At 38.0% G+C, this 24,632-nt stretch overlaps 1 protein-coding gene across 2 annotated transcripts; it reads right to left on the bottom strand.

Annotated features, from left to right (window-relative positions):
- Window positions 1-9: 9 nt before the first annotated feature.
- Window positions 10-23,549, bottom strand: LOC137147924 (germ cell-less protein-like 1). 2 transcript variants are annotated; one of them, XM_067540346.1, is made up of 14 exons: window positions 23,220-23,549; window positions 22,419-22,542; window positions 18,318-18,414; window positions 17,071-17,168; window positions 16,508-16,620; window positions 15,621-15,686; window positions 14,274-14,358; window positions 13,754-13,844; window positions 13,038-13,178; window positions 7,510-7,579; window positions 4,594-4,669; window positions 2,879-3,024; window positions 2,558-2,645; window positions 10-1,071 (listed from the first exon to the last, which is right to left on the bottom strand). In XM_067540346.1, exons 1-14 carry the CDS (start codon window positions 23,393-23,395, stop codon window positions 943-945), a joined length of 1,500 nt encoding a protein of 499 aa, XP_067396447.1. In that variant the 5' UTR covers window positions 23,396-23,549; the 3' UTR covers window positions 10-942. The 2 variants fall into 2 exon arrangements, with proteins under 2 accessions (XP_067396447.1, XP_067396448.1); XM_067540347.1 differs by lacking the exon at window positions 23,220-23,549 and adding an exon at window positions 18,961-19,111.
- Window positions 23,550-24,632: the final 1,083 nt, after the last annotated feature.

The following is a 24,632-nucleotide window of genomic DNA, read 5'->3' as shown; positions in this document are numbered from 1 at the left end:
TCACAAGTTCCTGAGCTTAAGTGGGATACAGATTCCCAATGAAAAGTTAAAACAAAAATTTAAAGGAAGCCAAAATGTTTAAAAAAACCTGATATTTGGTATACACAAATACATTAGGAGTCAACTGAACCCTTGCTGAAAATTGTGGCTATGTCAATAGAAAGACTCATGTTCTCAATACATTAACAAAATGCATTTCTGAATGAACTGGTCTGAAATTTTCAGACTTGTCTTCCTGTTGGACTAAAAAAATGGGGAACAGAAGATAAAATATTTTCCACAAAGTTAAAAATATGGCCAAAGATCAAGAAAAACAAATATACATAGGACCTGTGGAAGGCTTAAAAACTGAAATGGGTCAGAAAAACTGTACAACAGTTAAATAACTATAATGAAAATTAAAGGGAAAATTTAGCCCTGATGTGAGGGCCACTGGAGTCAGCGGAATTTGGATCTCACTATTTACAGTTCTGTTACAGAGCACAATCCAGTGATTAGCAATGGAAAATTTTTCCACCCAAATCTTAAGTAATCAGGAATTTTACAAACAGGTTAGTAACATTTCATTCACACATTCACTTTTATCCGTTAGCCCCAGATCTCCCCACCCCTCACCCCCTTCCTAATCTAAACAAAAACAAACAAACAAACTTGCAACAAATTTCATAGAAACTTGGAATGGCTGTTCTCTGGTAATGTAGAACAGAAAATACAAGTGAACAAATTTATGGTATAACTAGTTTTAGCCTATGTGGTTTCAGATCTTTTTTTCAGATATGCATAGGAGTATATTGAGGATAAAGAGTAGCCATATATATTTATCTGCTACCATGTAAGGCCTTTTTTTTTTTATTTGTCATAGCTCTGTGCATCAGCAGGGCATTTAAGTTAAAGCAGGCATACAGTTGTGAAAGTGCTATTGTGTTCCACTGAACAAGACTCTCAGTTTTCTGGGTTATCTAGCAATCCGTCACTCTCGGGTTTCTTCTCTGGTGATGTATATAAGAAGTTACAGCAGATGTACAGAGGAAAGATCAGAAGTCTGCTATCCAAGTTCATTACCACTTGTTCCTGTAAAGAAAATATGAAGGAACACTTTCAGATAAGTTTAGAGCAATAATTCACAGTGTTGAATAAAAATAAAGTGTGGTATAAATGACTGCACATAATTAGAAGTGCTAGAATGGATTCAAATGAAACTGCGAAAGACCAGAATTTCCATCTAACTGTTACCTACAAAAAGTAAAATGGAAATCTTCATCACGGAACTTAAGTTATTTTATAAATTCACATCACCGGGTATGACGAAAAAATCAATACATTAAGCCAAGATTATATAATAATTCACTTTCTAGCCTTCTCTACACACTACCAGCCACCTTAAAATGAAATGTTTTATTATACCTTGACTGCCAAGACATTCTCCACCCTGCCAAACCTCTCCCTGTTTCACTCCCTCAATCCCCTTAACCAAGGATGAGGATCAGCTAGTGCAGCAGGTGGCCAAACCACCTCTACCCAGCAAAGAGCTGTTCCTGGGCAATTTCCTACCATTTAGTGGTTGAAGCAGACTAGATAATCCAGCCCATTATATATGAATTATTGAATTACTCATATATATATATATGAGAGGGGCTAAAGTTTCTTGGTAGTGGAATTAGTCAAAACCATTTTGGCTGTCACCCTCAGAATGAATTTGGACCCACTGAATTTGGAAATGTATCTATAGGAATATTTGAAATTTACAAAGAAACAAACCCTGTGTGCATCTGCCACACAGACATTGCCATTATCAGGAAATAAAGGAACGGATAGTAAAAATATATATATGAAACATGCTCCCTTGATTAGAATACAGACCCAAAAATGAAGATCTATGCGTTGTCTTTAAAAGAAAACAAACAAGTAGCAAGACAATGAATTCTAACCAGGGTCCACATGACAGTCATGGCCCAAACTCTGCAATTTATTCCTAACAGAAAGATGTCAAATTAGCCCTGAATTTGTCCTTTACACAGGTAGGCGCTAACAGACATCTATTTTCAATTCTCAGTAATATACTGGAACATGATTAAAAATACAAGATCTGCATATATTTGATATTTAATATTAAGCTACTTGCTACTATAATTGGAAAAACTGTGCCAATTGTAACTGCAAGTTTTGGTAACAATCTAATGTAATTTTTGGCTAGCTATGGAAAGACTCCTCCTTTCACTAGCTTGTTAAATCAAACTTGGTTGACTTCTCCAATGTTAAAATTCTGGTTAATAAACATTGTTAAGAATAGTAAGATAATGGAGTATATTTTCAGCAGTACCCTGAGAATTTCATTGTAGCCAGGAATAAAATCCAACTAAATATTCAGATTTAATTCTCCCATTTAAGCTAGTGATATCAACTTTCATTTTATGTGGCAGAAGCACTTCAAATTCCATGCTTGCAACTAAAAATTTAACTGAATTTTTTTAAAAGAGCACTAATGATTTTCTCAACTTTTTTGATGCTTTGGACTATCCCCTCTCCCTATTACTAGGTTTAAAAAACACAAACATACCTGATCTTTCTCAAAGGTCAGGATCTGATATCCTGTGGTTCTACTGCAAATAAGTTTCCCACTGCTATCAAAAGAGGCCAGACGTAACCTAGGGATATAATGAAAAGTTAAATTACTTGATTTAGCCTCCTGTAACATTTTTCTGAGGCTAAAGGGAGAAGCCAGCTTCTCACAGGGAGACAGAAGCACACATTGTCATATTCCATATTTTGTGTCAGTGAAGATGTCATCTGTTAAACCAATTCAAGTAGGAAATCAGCTGAAATACTGGAATTAAATATAAAAATTTCAATGAGATATGAATTGTTGGCCATTCCTCACCTGAATGCTATGTTTCTCCGTGGTTGCAGACTGACTGAACCACTGCATGGCTGATTCAGTGTGTTTCGTTTGAAAATGATGTAACGATTTGTATACGTGACAAGCAGGTCAAAGCCAAAGTTAAACCCAGTCCATCGCCAGCAGTACTAAAAAACAGAGAAAACGTGTAAAACCTATTTTATTTCAGTGGGCTATCAAAATATGGCATTTTTTACTCTGAAGGATCCCAGGGCCCTCATAGCTTTACAAACATACTAATTCCCAAAATCTGCATCTGAGCCACTATCCCAATGCCTGCATGGAATCCTACTGAAACAGTGGGCTCTGTATGGGTGCAAGCATCTACTTAGACAGATCTGATTTAAGAATCAGTGATTACTTCACCAAACACTGAAATGCAACCACTTCGGGGCGGGACACCATCTAGCTAACATCACACAATGAAATTACAGAACTGTTTCTATGTATCTCATAGGAGCATTGCCAATTGAAACAGGCGATGCGTTTAGATAGAGTAGTTACATAATTGCCCTACCTCGGAATTTGATCAGGCCACCAGCTCTAGTAGCCACTTAATTCTTACATAGAGCCATGGGATTATACACAATCAGGTTTCAATTTAAAACCATCTGTCCATAAAAGATTTTATAATGCACCAATTGCCATAATATCTCTAAGTAGCATAACTCCAGAGCCCCCTGGACCATGGGTTAAATAAACGCATGAAGTGATTACTTCAAACAACAGATCCTTCAGTTAAATGAATTTAGCGTGTAGTTGGGAAACAAGTCTTCACCTTTCTAATGCTCCTCTGTAAAGCCTGCTATGTAAGGATAGACACAACATACTTCCTGTATTAAGAACCAACCTTTAGATATTTACTATTAAATTATGTCGTCATCTTGAGTATTAATGAGTTCTATTGTAAAAAAAATGACTAAAATAGGCACTAAGGAGTTCCATATTTAATTTGTTGGTGATTTGCATAACAATATACTCTGTTTCTGGATGTAAATATATTTTTATCCAATTGCCAATCCTGAAAACTTAACCTGCCATCTAATAGGCAAGCTAAGTTCTTTGTTTGTCACGCCCCATCACCAATGAAGTTTTTGGAACCCAAATTACGCTAGACATCTAGTCAACCCTACTATCTTCAAATGATACTCTCAGCTACACCTGGATAGCCCCATCCTCTTCAAAATCTTTGCTCAGGTGTAAATAATCAGAATCTAACAAACAATTCTGTACAAGAAAAAAATACATACCACTATCTTTGAAGGTGTGCTGGTTCTGCAGAACAGTCACTTTTCAGAATACAACTACACTAAGATTTTACGGATGGTATTATGATTATATTTAAAATTATATTTAAAAACACATTTTCCATTAGTTTATAGAACTTATAAACATCTCAGAAGTTTAATAACTCAACTTCATTTTTTCCTCTAAAAATGCTCCACATTCAGACTCCGTTTTATAGCACTAGCATGATGACTTTAGTGATATTTTGCTAGCAACTATGTAAGCTGTCAAGTATTGTTATTCTTTCAATAAGGGGCTTTGTTTTATTTGTGGGAAAGTATCATTTCCATTATAATCTTGTTTTCGGTGTAGTTTCTGAAAAAAGCCACTAAAGACAAAGTTTCTGAAAATACGTTAACACGTCTGATATAGCTTTGTTTTGTACAAATTAAGGCATGGTTTATACTTACATCACCATCCTTTGCAAGCTTCCTACCACACCTCATGCTGTTTCCTTCAAGTTCTTCTTTATTGATTTCTTGAGGCCTATGAATGTATGAAGTAGACCATTTTGAGAATGATTCTACAATTTCTTGTTTACTTGTAAAAAAGAAATATCAGTAACAGCAGCAAGAAAAAGCTCTGTGGAATTTCAGTACATGTCAGCTTCTAAGTCAGAATGCAAGTCAGTTTCTTATTGTATTTTGATCTGATCTGTCTTTTACTGAATATAAGCCTTCTAGTTCCATTTTTTTGTCCGGCTCTGGCTTCTAGCTCAGCTCTGCTTCTGAATTATCAGTCTGAGGCGAAAACAGACTGAAAACCACTCAGTTTAAAAAAGGAACAGTTTCCTCCATTTCCAGCCAAATGAAAAATAAGACATTTTTCTTTGCAGAAAAGCAGCTTAATGAAGATATACCTAAGGGACAACTGACATGAAGGATTGCATGTGTAGGTGGATGGTTAAGTAGCTTATCTACACACAAGAGTTGTACCACTTGAACTATAAAGCATAAAGAACATCTATTTTAACACACAGTACTGCACAGCATCTCAGTGGCAAAGCTGGAATCCAGGAGTCCTGGCTTTACCACCTTAACTACAAAGTGGTACAATCCTCCTATCGTAGATACAATTGTACCAGTATAAAGGATGCAACCCCATGCTCTGGGTGTCTCTAGCCTCTAACTGCCAGAAGCTGGGAGTGGATAACAGGGGATGGATCACTAGATAATTGCCCTGTTCTGTTCATTTCTTCTGAAGTTCCTGCAATTGGACGCTGTCAGAAGATAGGATACCAGGCTAGATGGACCATAGGTCCGACCCAGTATGGCCATTCTTATGTACCAAAAAAGTACAATAAAATTTAATTCTGAATAGTAGACCAAAATAAAGTGGAAAATTAAAGTAGTCTAATCTGCAGCTTCACAGAGTCATTTCCCTCAAATTACTGTAGGTGCAAAGATCTATTTCAGCGCACTAAACTATATTAAGTCTAACATAAAAAGTAACCTACAGTAAACCTGAAGTAGGCTAAGATGTGTTTTGATGACTGAATCCAGTACTATGTGATAATAGCTCAAACGTTTCAAGAAGAGTGAAGGACGTTCAAGCCCCTTTAGCTGCAAGATACTTCACCTAAGTGGGAAGGATGGTTACTTCTGACCTCTGAAGTATAACAAAACGTTGAAATCACGAAGCATTGCTCTAATATCACACAAGAGCAGTAATATGTATGAAGAGTAATATACACTTAATGCAAAATCATTTTTCTTTCTGTAGTCTCAATATAGCATGTGCCCATTCAATTGTGCACTAGATGGGATCTGAAAATAAACTACATCACTTCATGAAGCTCTGTAGATGACAGTTTTCACATTTGTTCAGATTATTTGGTTTGTGGTTTTGATTAACTCTTCAGGAGATGCTCACATACTATAATGTCTTATAGCTGCACCTATCAGAGACAAATAGGGCAGGGCAGGGATTGGCCTGGATGAAATATGGGGACATTTCTGATCAGTTTAGTCTTTTACCTACCCATTCGCCTTCTAACTTCCAGATAACTTCCTTCACATGTAGCAACACCTGGCATCAGTTTTCTTACTGAAAACATTAACTAGGGACCACTGTCCTGGGTCCCAGGATGGCGTGTTCTGCTGACAATCAGTGGAGAGCCAAATCAGAATCTAGTTCTCTCAGGGATTTGTAATGTCACAGAGCAAACGACAAGTGAGGAAGAGCCAAAACACAGAGGAAAGGGCAATATCTCCCACCCACATAATCCCAGAGCAGAAGGGAATAGGAAGAACATAACAGCCAGTTGTACTAAAAGCTGGATAAAACACTGTTCAATGACATTAACTAGGGCACCACTGAAAAATCATGGGACATCTGATCTCCTTATGCAAACCTACAACATTTTCACTGATTAAGCGAAGAAATTTGCCAAATTGTTCTCAACCTCTATCCAACATTAAACAATATAAGGAAGCTATAAGTAGAATCAATAATGCAGAAAAACCTAAAGAAATCCACATTAGTTCTGAGATGTTTGGATTCATAAACAATAGTACTAAAGACTTGTTAACTTCAATATGTGGTGGCACTATCACAAAACAACTTAGGAGCCAATTCGGAAGGGAAACATCTGGCTTCTATGCTACACAAGCTCTTCAAGATTCCCAACTAAAACAGCTACCACCAATGACTTGGATGGAAGTAACATATTATTTCCTAAGAAAGAACCAAAAGATTTCTTTTTGAAAATAAGGAAAACTGGAACAGAATACAAAGGAAAGACTGCAGTCATAACAGATGACAGAAAAAATGCTTCTCATTATACACACTTGAAGGTTGAGACTTATGCCTCCAATATTTACCTAATTAAAAATAGTTCTACAAACTTGTTTATCCTATAACACCTTCCTTTGACCATCCAGCCAAATGAAAGGGGGGGGGAAAAAACAAGGAGAAAGTTAGCTTCTGCATATTTTTCACTTTTTTTAATCCATCCTCAAAATTGAATACTAAGTCATTATTTCACATCCTCAAAGCACATTACAAGGCATACTAGTGGTGACAAATACTGACCAATAAAAAAACCCCAGAAAATAATGTCTACCTATAAGTCCTACTGTAGAAAGAAATGTAAGACCTTGTCACTTTCTATTTTGCAGAAGACCAGAAATTGACCAGATGAAAGTGAATGGAATAGATTGCTCCACAAAGAATTGGGTGTGACTGAAGTTTAAAAACCACTGATTTAGGACTAATTTTCTCATTTTGATGTAAACTCTAACATGTATACAGATCAGAGTTTATACCAGAGAAAGATTCTACTTAAAGTAAGAAATAAAAGAAAACCTGTAAAGTAATATACCTACCCAATATCATTGTCTTGTTCTGCTCTGAGCATGGCAAACCACTGCTGTTTGTAAACAGAGGACAGCCATTCTAAAATTAAAAAAATATATAAATGAATGTTGGGATTCCTTTGGAGGTCGGAAAGGGATATTTATATAACATTTAAAATAAGGAAATAAAATTATACTGAGATGAAAAGGTTTTGTGTTCATTCAATAGCCAAGTCACATCCAGTCAACTGATATTTCACTGATATACCCACCTTTAAGACTTCTCTGATTTATTTTAAGTTGCAAGTATCAATAAAATGATCCTGGCTCAAAATGACCAAGTAATTTGCAACACTACAGCATCTACTGTAATCAAGTCAGCACCATTCCCTCTGAAGTAACTGTTACTAAACTGATTCCCCCCCCCACACACAGGAAGAATAGTTACAATGTGGAGGTTGTTTACAAAGAGAGGCTGGAATGCAATTAAACTATAGCTTACTGGTATATAGCATTCTGCACACAATACATTACAAAATGATTATACTTAGAGGTATCGTAGAACAGAGGCAATCCATTACACAGCAGTTACCACGGTCTCAGTCTCAAGCGAAAGACCATATGTGAATGTTATGCAATCAAAAAACCATAAAACTGAAGTGTAAGAGCAGTGAAGATGCAAATATAGCTACACGCAAAAGGAAATGGAAGGATAATGCCTATATCTTATATAACACTTATATGTAGATCTTACAGCCCTTCACAATGTTCAATGTATTTATCGTCAGAATACCTCTGTGTGGTAAGAAAGCATGAACAGAACAGAGGCACAGAGAAGCTAAGTGTCTTGCCCAAGATAACATAGCAAATCCACAGCTGAGCAGGGAACTGAACCTAGGTTTCCCCTATCCTAAGCCAATCCCCTAAACACAGGACCAAAGATGCAACTGTTGGAAAAAACAGAGAAAACTGATATATGGGGTTTTGTTGTAAGAGTAATAAGAAGATTTTACAGTTCTAACAGTTTTATAGGAACAATGGAACAGTTCTAAGGCAAATATTAAAGACAGCTCAGTGGCCTAGAAGAGAGGAAAGAAGTTCAGCATAGAGCTGAATAAGTTCCACTGTGAAAAGACGACAGAAGGTGCTAACTGGAAGGTAGATGAAGTCAGGTGTAAGGTAAAAAAAAAAAAAATCTAAGGAGACTTGTGGGACAACTCAATGATTTAGACAGGGAGTCAATAAAAGATTTAGGACTGATAAGGGACCAATACTGACCCTACTAACTTCAATAACAAAACTCAGACTTCAAAAGAGTGGAGGCCTGGACCCAAAAAGAATAAAAATCATCAATGGAAATTGAAAGCTATAAGAATGATTTCAACAAAACCACAAGCAAAAAGAAGAAAAACTCTGGAAGAATTCTGGAGAAAGGGAAGACAAGAAGGAGAAAAAAAGGAAATTTGGTGTCAAGGGTAATTTAGAAACAAGATGCTTTTAAATATTTTATTCATATTCATATTTTAATTTTATTTTAATGACTTACTTAGCACACAACAGGCATTAACAAGGGGAACTTTATAAGTTAAAAAAATAGTTCTCGAACTCATCAGCAAAATTACCAGATGAACTACAATAGCAAGACAGTTTAAACTAGGGACAGTCAGTGTAACAGATCGGGGTTGACCTGGGGTGTCAGCCTTGGAAGGAGGCCACACCGCTTCACTACGAGCTGGCAGTAGCTTTGGCACTCGGTTCGGGCGGCGCATGCAAAACAAAGTCTATAGGCCCAGGCCGTCCGTCCAGGCGGGGCAGGAAAGCAGAGCAACCGGCTACAGCCTACTGAGTCTTAGCAGGCTGAGGGGCAGTCACCGCAGGGTTCGGGTGGCAAGGGAGGAGGGGGACGTAGACCCACCCAACTCTACTGCGTCCCAGCCCAGGGCCCTAATAGTGGCAGGGCATTCTGCCACTGGATCAGCTGGGCTCCAGGTAAGGCTCCAGGTAAGATTTTATTCTAAAACTTGAGCGGCAAATTGCCTTTTCCTCTTATTGTGCCCAGACACACGGGGCACTAAACACAGTAATTTGCAGCGTATCTTTCAACCCCGCAACAAAAGTTTGCTTACAACAATCAGAATGTAATCCGGGACTACCTAAAGAGATTTACATTACAACGTATTTTCTAAATTTGTAGAACTACTCCTCAAGTACCATACAGTAACTTCAAAGTTTAGTGATAACATCCAATCACCAGAGTAAGTTGTTCAAAAACAGCTGCATTAATCAAACCTCTTCTCAAATGTCAAGAAAAAGCTAGTCAGTTGTTTAGTAAAGAGTATTAATGGCTTACAAATGTAATACGTGTTGAAGTCCACAAATGTATCTTCATTCGGTGTTTAAGGTAACCACGTAACAAATCTATAAATTTAAGAAATGCCTCTTTCTTCATCTGGTTTTTTGAAGGAGACTTCACATAAAACAATTGTTTTCACATAATAAAACTAGAGAGTAAAGGATTCAGACTTTTTCCTCATTGTGGACCACATCCTAACAGGTTCTCTCAAGGACCAATTCCCTTTCTATTTGCCGTAACATACATATCCATATATCAACTTCAGCAATTGCTGGCCACAGTTTAGGAACTGCTCAGTCAAGTCATGCTAATCAAGTAGCTAACAGCTTATCCTAAAAGTTCTGTCATCCATTTGACATCCTGCATGACAAAACCTCAGGATTAATCACTTATCTATCATCTTTCTTACCAGATTGATAAAGAAAACCAGGATAATCTTCCTACATATACTCCTCCCTCCCCCCCCCCCCGACCCCCATTTGCTCTCAGTGAGAAGACCAAAGCTTACAGTATGACAAAAACACACCCCCAACAAACTATTTATTTTCTAATGACTTAAAGAAACAGATTTCCTTCTTGTGGCACAACAGATACACAGACGTGACTTCTAGTTCTGTGCTCCTTTCCTAGAATGAACAGGAAAATGCTAAAAAAATATTTTTTAGTATAGATCTCTTTTTCTATAGTAGATAAGAAATATTAACATGGACTGTTGTAGTTAATGCTTGAGCACCACTCTGTTTTGCTGACATATTGTTCAGGTATTTGTGACAGTTGTTTTACTTCTATCAAATGCTGGAATTCTGATACAGTATCTGAAATAGATATGGTTAAAATAAAAGATTTTAAGTTAAGTTAATTTTAAATTTTTCCAAATCACGTGAAAGGATCCTCATCATTTATTACAAATTCAGGAAACAAGGTATTCACCAAGTGTTCATGTATAATGAAGTGTATTGCGAAAAGACAACTAAAATTACATGACATAGTATATTAAAAATTAAAAGCAAATATTAAGACTCATAAGTAACAATAAAATACAGCACTATAAAACTAAGTTTAGTCTTGGCACATGGTTAACATACAGCAGTTCTCCAACTCCAGTTACATTTATGCAAAATAGTCTATATTGCTTTTGACAAAGAGGTAAGAAATGACCAAACTAAAGATGAATAAAATCCTATCTTAGCAAGGCAGAAAAACTGTTCTATAAGTAGAGCACAAAATTTAACCGAACTGCTCAGCCAGAACAAACTCATTTATAGGGGGCTGATATCAAAGCAATCTTTAATTCCCTGTCTCCATCTCCTGTTCGGAAAATATATTACTATCTGGGCCAAATTACAGGACATAACATAACTGGATTTCTCCAACTTGCTCTGCACTAATCCTGACAAAGTAATGGAGGGAAGAGAAGAGTCATTAAGGGAGTAAGAGTTCTGACTAGCAGTAGGGGAAGGTAGTACAAGATTTAAGTGAATAGTTAAGATGGTAACTGATCGTATTAGTAACAGAATGGTTTTTTGGTGGGGTACTTTACTCCTAGGTAACCACAATCTAGCTGCAATCAGTCTTTTAGTTTCTTGTATACATCACAGCAAAAGCAGGTTTTCAGGAACGATTCTGCTCAAGAAGTTTGTTCAGTTTTCAAAGTGTGGAGTGAAAGGTGAGGAAATGACTGGAGAAATTGAAAACACTGACAAGGTAAAAGGAACAGGGTGACAATACAATAAGAAGACAAAGAACAAACAAGGGGCATAAGTTAGCGTCATAACAGTAGGGCCAAGTTCATGCTTCATCTTGATGCAGAGTAGGAGATGAAGTCAAAGAAAATTAAAAAAAGGAGCGAGTTACTTGGTCAAACTGATTGGCTAGAAATATGATGCTGACAACTTCATTTTCTATGCGATGGATGGGGCCGAGCATGGATGTTAGTGAGAAGGAAATTACACAGTAATCAAGATCGGACATGAGACCTGAAAGATCATTTTAGCAGTAGAGATAGAAAAAAAATAGCTTCTGATGCTGTTTTGGAGAAAGACACAGCAGGATTTGGAAATGAATTGAACACATGGATGATGGCAAGGCAGGAATCATAGGTGACACTTAGCATACAGCCCGGAGTGACAGGAGGGATGGTCATATCATAAAAGAAAAGAAGAAGAAGAAAGAGGGCTTGGGAAGAAAGATAAAATGGTTAAAACTGAACTGCTTAAGTCTAACTTTACAGTAACATCCAGGAGATGTCAGAGGGTAAGATGCAGAGTTAGGTGGGTAGAGATATACGAGGAGTAGACAGATGGATTTATATATTACCCCACACATTGTAAATGAAGCTGTGAAAGTAGAAGATGTCACCCAAAGAAAGTAAGTAACACAGGGATTCAAGGACAGAGCAACATGCAACCCCGTGGACAGAGGAGGCCAGGCCAAAGGAGACATGAAATGGACAATGAGGTATCAATGGAAGCAGAAAGAACAGTATCATAAAAAACTAGGGTGGATAAGATGTTGAGAAGATTTAGACACTGTCAGTCATATTTTCAGAGGTCAGGAAGGATGAAGCAGAGACCCTGAGGTCATCAGAAAGCTAAATGAAGGTGGTGGAAACCAGTCTGGAGAGAATTCAAAACAGAGCTGGAGAAGAGGAAACCAAGGCAACTTTTCTAACGGGCACACTCATTTCAATTAGCTGTGAAAGGAAGAGGGAGATAGAGCTAAAGTTGGAGAGGCAGATGCTCCACCTACTGGAAGATTTAAATGCCTGGTGGCAGCGCACTTTCAGTTCAGGCCCCTGACTGAGAATTAGTATTCCTGTTCATCTGGCAGAGCTCGTTTGTTAAGCTTCAGAGCAAGGAGCAAAGACCTGCACTGTGATGCTTTAGTCAACTCTCTTTCTATGAAATAGATAGATGACTCATACGAAGTTTCATTTTTTAAAAAGTATATTATAATCAATATTTACATTCTATTATGTGTTTCATCATCAATATTTACATTACTCCATTAAATCAGACATAACATGGAAGTTTTACAACTGTGCTGATGCTGTTGACAAATGCCAGCCCAATGAATATTTTGGAAAAGAATGTAAGTGAATCAAAATCAGATGAATGAAAACATGGGTATTAACTGAAAAGTTGCATTCAATTTGTTCCACCTATTAATCGGAAAAGACACAAAATATCCAAACATATTTTCTTACCTGAAGGTACTAGAGTATCTCGCTCAATAATGCTTGCTGATGCCAAATCACTGATGATGTACTGCAATCGCAAGTGTTTGAATACTGTCAAGAACGCTCTCCCTTGTTCAGATTCTAAGAATGCAATGTCATCCTCAAAATCTGCAATTATTATGAGACATACACTGTTATGGGTTTCCTAGAACCTGCTCATTTTGATTGTCTTCTAAAATATATACTCATTAAACTGAAGGTCCCAAGCTCTTCAAATACAGAAAGGTAAATTACATTTTGCAAGCAAAAGTCACGCAACGGTCTGAAACAGTACAGATTTTTCAATTCCAAGGAAGTTAACATTCCAATAATTGTGAAGGCAAAACTATCAGACCAAATTGTTTTTATCCACTGAAATACAAAAAAGTTTGGTCAGAATTTTCAGATGTTCAAACAAAGTCTTCACTGGACAAGTCAATAACAAAAATCAAGAAGTTCATTTTAAATGATTTTTGCTTCAACACGCAAGACCAAAACAGTTCAAGGGAAGTCTACTTAACAGTATAATGAGAATAAGAGGTGAGGTGAAGTAAATCAATGCATCTCTTTGGTATACATGGGGCAGTATTTTTGGAGGGAGCTGAATAACACCTGCACTGTACCTACTGCTGTACGTATTGAGCACTGAAGTTCTAAATCCAGCACATTCTTCACAAATATTACATCCATACCAATAGGCTTACCTTTTCTACGCTTGGAAAACCAGGCGTCAGCTTCAGTTAAAAGTTGTTTTAGTGGTCCATTCCAAGAAGGCACTAGCTGAAGGAACATCCACTAAAAAAAAACCAAATTTCTGTAAGCTTATTTTAGATTAATAAAATATTATGCATATACCCAAGACTTTAATAAATTTAATGTTATAGCCACTCCAAAGCTCCAAATAAAAACAAGTAATGATTCTACTTCTAATTATTAAAAATTAATTTTGTAATTCATTCTAACACTGGTATAAATATACTCATGATTAAAAGAGTATTTTTGCAGTACAATTATCCATAAACATCAGCTTAAGATTCTGTCTCTATAGATATTTTAATGTTAACCCCAAAAAGTCAAAATATAATCATTTCAGAATCTGAGTATTACTCAACACAACACTGAATATCAAAAATTGTAATCTAATTGGGCTACATTCATCCATGGTGTAACTTTATTGGCTCCAATAGTCTTACAGCAAGGACAATCTGGGCCCTTTGCAAATACCTTCTTGATAGCAGTATATACATCCATCTCCACTTGCATTACAAAGAGGTTAGAAGAGCTGATCAGCTGTTTCATGAGGTTTATGCTGGAAAAGATAAAATACTATGAGACGGTATGTATAAAACTGTAAGCCAATCAAGTAATTAGCAAAATCGAAGAAGAAGAGAGTGAAGGAAGTTAATTCACTCTTGCCATAGTGAAAGGTAGAGCCGGTTGGACATTTTTCAACAAAATAATTTTTCATTGGAAAATGCAGCTTTGTGAAAACAAACTTTTTAAAAGGGCTGCTTTTGGTAAAACTTTAGTTGGGAAGGTTTTTCCAGCCTAGCATGGAATTTCTGATCAAACACAGAGAGAGAACAGTATCACCATTAGCTCAGTGGTCAGCACACTCACCTGGGATATGGGAATCTCTGCTCTGCCTGATTTGGATCAGGCGAGTTTCCCTAATTACCAGGCTATTGGCTAATCTGGAGTGGGTCTCTACAATCTCTCCTATTAAAACTGTTCCACTTTGCATAAATAACTAAATTATCATTGGGGCCAGTGAGAGTGTGACTATAAGGGCAATCACCTGGGACATGGGAGATCCATGTTCAAATTCTTGCTCCAACTCAGGCTTAGCAGGAACTTGAATCTTTGTCCCCCCACAAACTACGCGAGTGTCCCAATCATTGTGCTTTTGCTATTCTGGGGTGGATTTCTGTTTTTTTGCAAAAATTTTTGAAAGGTTTCAGGTTTGTCCCAATGTGGAAAAGGAAAAAAAATGTTAAAAGGGAAGGGGGTTCATTCCCTATGACCATAGGTAAGTGAAAGGTTAAATTATCAGGTCTAAATTCATCAGGATATACCCAATATTCTGATTCACCACACAAGATCTTAGCATTATGAAAGGAAAAGTTAACATTTAGGTGAGAGCTGAAGAAGAAAGGAAATAACAGGCCACTAGACTGCCACTGAGCAAGAAAGTACTTTCTCAGCCATGAACTATAAATTATATTTTGAAGTTAATTTCAACCTGTCAAATACCAATTTCAATGCTGTCAAATACCAAAAAAGCTAATATTTTTAATTATGAAAACAGATGAAATACAAACAGTGTTAAGTAAAAATCGTGACAATCTAAAGAAAAAGTTCTCGAACCTCAACTGAGAAAATGTTAAAGCTAAGTTATATAATACACACATAGCCAACCTTGGAAGTGTCCCATAACAAAGTTTATGACCTAGTTCTTTTGGTAATGGTCATCAATATTCTAATATACCATTTGCAGTATACTTGAGTTACCTCAAAATATGTAGACTATTTTAACCACTCAATTACTCAAGTGAATTGAAATCTGAATACCTGAGTTCTTTGAAGAGTTCAACACTCTGGTGAGTCATCAGGTTATTCAAAAGCCATTCAAGGCACCTAGATTAAAAGAAATCAGTTTGCTACACACAATTTTTCAGACATCTAAATTTGAATATTAAGCAAATGATCAAGTTCTAAAATAGATTTCATAACTTCTAATTGATTTAATAATGTCTAATCTGAATATAAAACCCCCTGGACCTAAAAACTCTGATACATCTTATTCTTTAACACTTCTTTAAATTGAATGATCGTAAACTTTAGGAAGGGTTAAAGAAATGTTTAAGACATTTTTAAAGTGTGACGTTTCCTTAGATAAGCACAGCACTAACAGGAACCTTTTCAAAGGTTAACTTCTGCAATAGCATAGGGAGGATGGGCAGTCTCAATCGAGGAGGTAAAGTAGAGTCTCTCTGTGTCCCCACAAGGGGTTGGGGGGTGATTTGTTGTTGGGAAAGAAGGCCCTGGCTAGAGCAGCGCTCATCAATTCTTCCAAGACCTTTACTGTTCAGAACTTAAATTTATTTCAATATTGAACATTTCAGCAGCACAAAATTAGAACAGAACAGCCAGTTACATTAGTATTTTACACTCCTTCTATAAAGTTAACCAGTCAGTCTTCTTTTCAAATTTACAATTAAATTCCACCAGACATCTCCTGAGCCACACCTTTTTAAAGAAAGCCCGCTGTTTTCAAAACAGTAGAAACAGGAGAACCAGAACACTTTGCATGACCTATGTTATACACTTCAAAAATTACAGAGGACTAACTCAGTCACCAGTCAAATTTATATTTTGAAAAATCTTCCTTCTTGAAAGAAAATTTACATTGTAATTAACATATGTATAATAGTGTGGAGAAAAAAGTTAATACTTACTTTTTCTTCACAAAGTCTAATCCATACGTCCCTGCTGAATTATAGTAGCCACACACAGTTTTCACATTAATTGTTTCCTTCATCGTCTCGCCACATTGCTGGATTAAGCCATCCTGTGAACAAATCCACAAACATTCAAAGTTTTTTTTAAAGCATAACCTTATATTTTTACTGACATTACTGATAATTTAGCGAAGTCCACTTATAACTACATTTAGTTTTCAAAAAGTTACGTGCAAGAACAATACAACAAAACTCTTCCAGAGTAAGGAAACAAATATAGCTACCAATATTTAACTAAAATAGTCTTAGCATGTTTACATAAAACTACTTCACTAATATTTGTGCTAAATAAGTATTAAACAGCCACAGGCCCCTGCCCCCCCCCCCCCCCCCCGAGTGCTCTGAAAAAGATTTTTATAATCCATTAGGAGAAGAGTGAACATATTTAACATTTGTTCATAAATGTGCCTTTTAATTACACTGATTTTTTATTTTAATGTGAATAAACCATGATTTCACTATACTATCTGCATATGTCCAATACCTGATATATTACTTACCAGCTGCAGCATGCAGGCTGCTGCTAGAAGGGCAACAACACGACTGGGCTTTATTAAAACATCATCTCTATATAGTGAGCCAAATGCTACCTGGAGAGCTAAAAAAAAACCACAAATTGTCAAATCTAAAGAAAAATAACTAATTTCTCAGAGTTAGTAATTTAAAGTAAACAATGTTTAAACAATAAATTCCTTTCAATTTATGCTGTTGCTATAATTTGAATTCTTGAAAAAAGCTAAATTGAAAAAGTTAAATCAAAAGAAAAAGTCAATTGACTGAACATAGAACACCGTAACTACTGAAATGCAACGCACCATCACAAATGTGGTGATTATTTTCAATTGGGCCAGTAGGAAATATTTACATCAAAAGCATCGCTTCTATAAGCACAATAATTCTAACTGTACCCAGGAGAGAATTGCATATTTTGATTCCAAGAATTTGAGAATTTTTCTAAACAGTTACCTTCTGTTCAGATATTACTTCTGCTTTTAAAAAATGTGAACAGTACAATTATTTACTTTGCTGTTTAAACAATTGGTATTCATCCTAACAGCTGGGAGGGAGGGAGGGGAAGAGAAGAGACACAGGACTTACACCATCAAACAGTTCAAGTGAACCATAACACTGCAGAAGGTGATGCCTGGGAATTATAATCCCACCATGCCATCATTGTAATGCAATGTTAAGATATCAAACTGGAATTATTGTGTGTATTTCTGCAAGTTCTCCAACTGATCACCTCTTCTCTCTCTTCCTTACTCCTGGCTGCTTGGAGGACAGGAAAGGATGCCAATAGCCCTAATACATTTCCTCAGATCTATCCCAAGTGGAGAACCATGAAGAGTGCTCCTCTGACTTAGCTGTCTTTCCAAGACAACACAGAGAAAGAGGTATTTCAATCAAACATTTGGGTCTCCACCAGAGCTGCATACAGTGTTCTGAAGTGCTACATGTTGTTCAAATCACTGCTTTAGACTGTGCTTCTTCAGTCAGTTTCTGAACCTTCGACACATTCTTGTTATGACCCTAAATTAAATTAAACTATAAACAACTCACATTTTCTCTAAGGGGAATTGTGGTTAATTTACTGATTTGTCAGTTTTCATGTTTTGGTTTATTTGACAATAAACACTCTTTCTTTCCAAACAGCCATGTCAGAGATTTAGTATACAGTATTTAAGAAAAAATTCCAAGTTTGAAATTAAGTGAACTAATGATGTTCTGGAAAAAGGCCCTTGCTTACCTTCTATATCAATATTCTGGTCAGGAATCTCCAGTTCTATGATGTTCATGCTAGACTCCCTCCAAGAACCACTGAACATGCTGGAAAAGTAGCCAGACTATTTAAAAAAAAAAAAAAAGGAACCATATTTCATTCAAATAATGACAACTCATAAGAATTTGGCATATTAGCCAAAATTGTTAATTATATTTCATTGCAAAATCAAGTGAATAATGGGGTAAATAAACTGAAATAACTGATGTATTTCCATGTCAAGAAAAACTAACAATATTTCTTCCAATTATGTGGAAATATTTACAAACATCAACCTATATTTCAATTCTGGTTACAGAAGAGAGCCATTTGTTTTTCAAGTTCCCCAATCAATTCAATTTTAAATAGCCAGAAAAGCTGTAAAAAAATTTCCATTATAAATCATGATATCCACAGCATGTGCTAATGTCCAAAATGTAAGTCCTTATAACTATTTGTAGACAATCCTTCAGGCATTGATTTTTAAGCCAATTAGAAAAGAATGCATGCAAGACATACAGATTAATTTACAAGATTGTGGTCTCAGACTAAGGACACACATACATCTTTAAATTTATGTGTAGGTAAATTCATACAAACACGTACACATACACCATTTTAATAAGTATACCTTTTTAAACAAAGTGTAAGGCATATAAAACTAGAATTTGATAGATTTCCATCCAAATGAAGAGAAATATACTGTTTTACTAGGATTCATGATTTTCCATCTCAGCAGAAGGAGTGCCCATTATGAGATGCTATCACTCAGTGATGTCTACCTGAGAGATTAAAAAAATAAAGTCTATTTGTACAGCAGCATACCTTCTGCACTGTCACCCAATATCACCACTGGTGGCAGCAAATTATAGCACGTATATCTAAAATCAAAAGTTTACTAAATGTGTATTCCCCCACCACACACACTATTTATAAGCAAGGAAATACACCACTATTGCTTATTGCTCTGCTATCAAAAACCTGGACAGTTTGTTCCATACTCATGGAAAGCTTAGTACACTCATGGACTATATCCAAACATATTGGGCTAACTCCTAGATTTCATGGAGAATATTGTGTTTTAATAAGAAGTGCTAAAACACTTAATTTGTATCTTTAACATCAGTCATTCATATATACAATAGTACCTCAATGCTATCTAGCGGGAGAAATTCACAAACTAATGCACCAGCTAGGAGAGCTAAAGCTGATAGATGGTCATCAAGACACAGAAGCAATTTGTTCAATAAGTAAGGGTGGTGTGATAGCTTCATCAATAAGTAAGATTACAGATATACTGTATAATATTGAGAAACTTTAACCCTGCTGATTTAGCTTTTATTTCTAATCAAAGGCAATAGTCACTTACCTGAACCAATTTTGAGATTCAACTCAACAAAATTTCCTCTTATAGGATGTCTCTTAAAGAGACATTATCAATATGGTGCAAAATCCATCACTTTCTCAAAGAACTTTGATGTTTAACATGTATTGAATATTTTAAGTTAAATTCCAAATGCTTTCACATTAAGCCACATCAAGCTTTAAAAAGAAATGTTACAACTTTTTACAAGATAATGACAAAGCTGTGCTGAAAAAATAAAGACAAATTAAGTGATTTAGTGAAGCATAAGAAATCTATGGAAGAGCCAACACTAGAACAGAGGTCTAACTGCAGCCCACACATTAACCACAACACCATTCCTTCTCTCCAGAAAGAGAAGAGTAGAACCACACAGGCGGGGGGAGGGAGAACTGTTCTGTTTTCGATTATTTAGGAAGTTCATGAAAAAGATTAGGTATTAGATTTTTACTTCTGACAGAGAACTGCAGTGAGTGTATTCTTTCTCATAGCTATGATCTGTATATTTTATCCAAACATACACCTTCTATAGAACTGTTTACACCACAGCACAAAGACAAAAAGAAAAAACACCTTACATTAATGTTTGCCTGAATTTATTTCAACTGATATTAGTGTTATCTAAAAGATTATAACTGAAAGTTTTAGTCTGCCCATTTTGTGCAATAGTACACAAAAAAATTGGTAGGGGGATTTTCAGATGTAGCACATAAAATTACTTTTAATTCTATAAAAGCTAACTAGATTTCAAAATGACTGTCACTTTAATATTAAAATATTGCATATTATGACTTCAAACTAGAGTTTTTGCTATGAAGCAGCCATGGTTCCTCTCATTTTTTCTCCCCATGGCAAAAAACTACCCTTATCAGTGCAAATCACTACTTGTATGACTACTGTCCCTTGATGATAGAATTCCCACTGAAGTGTACCTGTCTCTCCTTATCCTCTCATGCCTCCATAATTTACACTATGGGTCATGGATAGGAAAACAAAATAATAGAAATGGCAGTAGCTTTTAATCCGAGTTGCTGTAGCTCTGGGTGTGCGATTTTAGTTGTTTTAAATGCTCAACAGTCTCCATTTTAAATCTAAGAAACTGGAACAGAACATATTCAAAGTTCACACCAACAACACACCAAACAAAATGCATTTATTCTTATTAAATCAAGCCTTATCCATGATTCCATGTGGTCAAGACCTGTTTGGCAGAGATCTGGATGGTACCCTACCATGCAAACCTATCAGTCAAAAACAGCTTGAAATTTGACCTCCTGTAGACGCACAAGGGGAAAGCATCAAGTATGATGATGACAACCCAACAGTAACCTCTGCAAGAGAGCTACTTGGTAAGTGGTGGTTCTAGAATGAAGCAATAGGGGGCTGGAATTCAGCTTGATTTCATGATTCAGTTGGGGCTTGAATTCGATGAGAGAGTCTGAGTGGGACCTCAGTTCAGAGGTTGAAGTTGCTTTCAGTTCACTAGGGTCTGAGTTTCAACTAATTAAGTTGAAGATGGGGCTTTAACACAAAAGAGACAGAGGGATCCTACTCAGACTCACCACAAAGGTATTTTCTGATAACCAGGTAAATTGCTGACGCATATGCACTGGAAAACAACTGCATTCTAAGTAAACTGGCATCCAGTGAGCTCTCTGGGACCAACACCGCAAGCCACTCTAAAGAAGTTCTAGGAATAGGAACTGTATCTTCCATATTTGTTATTACTTTTACATATGTTTTACAATATCTGGGGCTGTTGTACAGTTTTGTTAAAAAAAAACCCAAAACTACTTTTTAAAAAACAGAAAGTGTAATGTCACTTTACTATTAGCCTGAAAGAATCTCTTTCACAGCCTAACCATTACTCATAAATAAGGTACATAGAATTTTTTTGGCTGGTTTAGAGCAGTTGGCCTGTCATGGACATTTTAACTCCTTCCTTGCTTGCCATCTTGAGAAGGGAAGCTTAAAAATCACCATAATCTCAAAGCAGGACTCATTGATGATAAGCAGAGCCTCTACTTTAGAAGCAGAAACCTACAGTATCAGCATCCTTTGCACTGTCTTACTAACTAAGAGAATAATAGATAGTGAATGTGAAAGCAATTACTTTTTTGATATTTTTTAAACCAAAGGTCTTTAGACTAGTACAGAAAAGGAAAGCAATCATTTTTGAAGTATAGCATTCTTCACAAGCCCCGTTCCTTTGCAACAAGGCTTTCCTATATGCATTTCTCACACAGTGCTGTAAACAATGTACTACTGACTCTATGCAAGTTCATCTAAATTGAAGGATGGAAAAGAACGCTTACATTTTGCCTTCATTCATAATGCTCTTAGTTTTATGAATGCAAGTAAGAAATTCATTTGACTATCACTTCACAGAACTGGCCATTAATTTTTCTTACTAGCTGAAAAAATTAGCAGGTATATTATTTCATACCTGACATGCACACCTCCCATACAAGTCTACAATTCTTTAGAAAGTTTACACACAGATGAGAAGCTGGATAGATCAGTGATTGGCAACTGAGTGTCCACTGTCAAGAGTACCTGAAGCACAACACAGACGCTTTATATTTTTGCAATGAAACAAAAATATAAAATTAGAAACCAGAAACGAGAGAAGAGATGCTGAAAAAACAGAGCTGCACTTGAAATTTAAGGAATATTGTTTAATTTACCAAAATGAGCCTCTATTACAAGGAAGAAATCCCACTTACCTGACACAAATATATCTTGTGCAAGTTCCACTCCTCTCCCAGGGCACAGATCTTAATATCACTATTTTCACCATTCAAAAACAGAGTCTGATAAATATACTTGGACGTACTTTTTAGTTTTTTCCTGGATTTAAAAAACAAACAAACAAAACAAACAACTCCAACAATTTAAAAAACAAACAAACAAAAAACACCCCAAACAAAGACATGCACATTTGTGGAATTTTGCCGCAAAGAAAACAACAATATTTGTCACGCCCATGACTGCTTACACCTCAGAAGTTGGCTAGCGTGATTTTCTTCTCTTCCCTTAGTCATTAGACGCTTACAGACCGTTCCCCCCCCCCCCCCCCCCCATGTGTTTTTAACAGAGCTCAGGTGACTTATGTTTATTTCCTTTTGGTTTACACAGACCCCCGGCCAGTTTTCATGGGCTCAGAATCCCTTTCTCCAAAATTTGTTTGCTTCCTCCAGTTTCTATGTGAAAAGTTTCCAGAGAGCAGGGGCAACTCGGGCCCCCCTACATCCCCAATCCTTCCTGGCCTCCCCAGCCAGCTGGATTCCCATCCAACTCCCACCAACCCTCCACCTTGCATCTCCATCTCCATCACCCCTTCTACCCCCCCCCCCACCTTCCTGATCCCTCCCTCCACCCTAGGTATACCCCGACCCACACCAGATCCACCCCCCCCAACCAGAACTGCCCCCCCCAGCCATGCCCCTCCCCCCGCAGAACCACCAGCCATGCCCCTCCCCCCCGCCAGAACCACCAGCCATCTGTCGACCCCTCCCCCCACCTACCTCCGGGGGGTGTTGAGCAGCCGCTCCTCGCGCTCGCCCTCCCCGTCGCTGTCGCTCTCGCCCGGGCCCTCGGCCCCGCCCCGCTTCCTCTTCCCGCCGCGGTCGCCCCCGGCCGCCCCCTCCCCGCGCGGGGGCCCCACCCGCCGCCTCAGCACCCGGCTGCTCAGCGAGCCCATGGCGGCTGGACCGCCGCCGCCGCCTCCTCATGGGGCCGCCCGCCCGCTCGCGGCAAAGGGGGGGGGCGGGGGGGGGAGAACTCAGCGACACCCCGCCGCTGCCATTGTCGCCGCCACAACGGTGGCCCGAGGCCACGCCTCTGCTGCGCGCGCACGCGCCGACCCCGGAAGGCGGCGCGCCTGCGCTCAGGAAAGGCGCTCTACAGCGCGTGCGCCCAACGCAACTCGGGAGGGGGGGGGGAAGCAGCGCACGCGCAGTGTTGCCCTGTTCTCTGCGGCGGACGCTGGGCGCGCGAGCTGGGGCGCGGGAGGTTCGTGCTGCAATGCTGCTGCTGCTGCTGCTTCCAGTGACCTCAGCATGGGTGGTGCGGTGCTATGGCAGAAGGGTTCCCCGATGATCTCAGTGCCCCTATGAATAAAGCCTGTCTCCCCCCGCCCCGAGTTCAGGGATTGGGGGATGGATTTTTCTTTCTTTCTTCCTTTTTTTTGAGCTGTCCCCGTGCAAGAAATTCCCTCTCCTGACTTTTAAGGGGCTGTTCCTGTTCTAAGAGACCCCCGTCCTGGCATCAGCTGGGGTTGCAACCTAGAGTTGCCAGTGTTCGGTGGCCCTGTTCCTAGAGGGTTCACCGCACTAGATAATCGTTACTGCTGGCAGACTCCAGGACAATCCTGGTGGGTTGGCGACCCAAACTAGCCCAGAGGGAATCAGCCCGTTGGTGTTGCAAGAGCTAGCCCAGGGTGGAGTTATGTGTATGACTTGATAGAATTTATCCCTCCGTCCACTCATCCTGTAGTAACTTTGCAAACTGTTGCTTTTATGGCGGCATTAAGCAAAGGGTACACGTTGAGTGGTAGGGCAGATAACCTTTATGGAGACTCTTCTACAAGGAAGAAGCGTGGGAGGGAGTGGAATGGGATGAGTGTCGTTGCCTGATATTTTAGCCTGCTGCAAGCAGAGTTGTGTGGCTTTTCAGTTTCATCCATCAACAGAGCAAAGAGGAAGAAATATGAATGGAGAAGCAACTCCATCCTTCCTTAAAAAACACTCCTCCTTTCTCTGTAGTGGGTGTTTACACTGAAGCACTGCAAGTGCGCAGCAGCTCTGGCACTGTAGTGTTTTAAGGGTAGACATAGCCTTAGACAAAAGAAGCTGCCATTTACACAGTCTTCAAGACAAGGACAAAGAGCTTGAACTTGCTGTAGCTGAGAAGCAACAACATGCTGGAGCGCTACATTG

This window comes from Emydura macquarii, unplaced genomic scaffold (assembly GCF_026122565.2).
Source record: "Emydura macquarii macquarii isolate MOO-44397 ecotype Brisbane River unplaced genomic scaffold, CSIRO-AGI_Emac_v2 contig_573, whole genome shotgun sequence".
Classification (NCBI taxonomy): domain Eukaryota; kingdom Metazoa; phylum Chordata; order Testudines; family Chelidae; genus Emydura; species Emydura macquarii.
This window is presented reverse-complemented; position numbering and strand designations above follow the sequence as displayed.

Excerpts from the sequence above, each read along its gene's own strand:
- LOC137147924 (XM_067540346.1), bottom strand. The coding sequence starts at position 23,395 with ATGGGCTCGCTGAGCAGCCGGGTGCTGAGGCGGCGGGTGGGGCCCCCG. Across the intron at positions 22,543-23,219 it reads CTGCTCAACACCCCCCGGAG|GAAAAAACTAAAAAGTACGT; the intron begins GTAGGTGGGGGG and ends TTTTAAATCCAG. Across the intron at positions 15,687-16,507 it reads TTAGACTTTGTGAAGAAAAA|GTGCCTTGAATGGCTTTTGA; the intron begins GTAAGTATTAAC and ends CTTTTAATCTAG.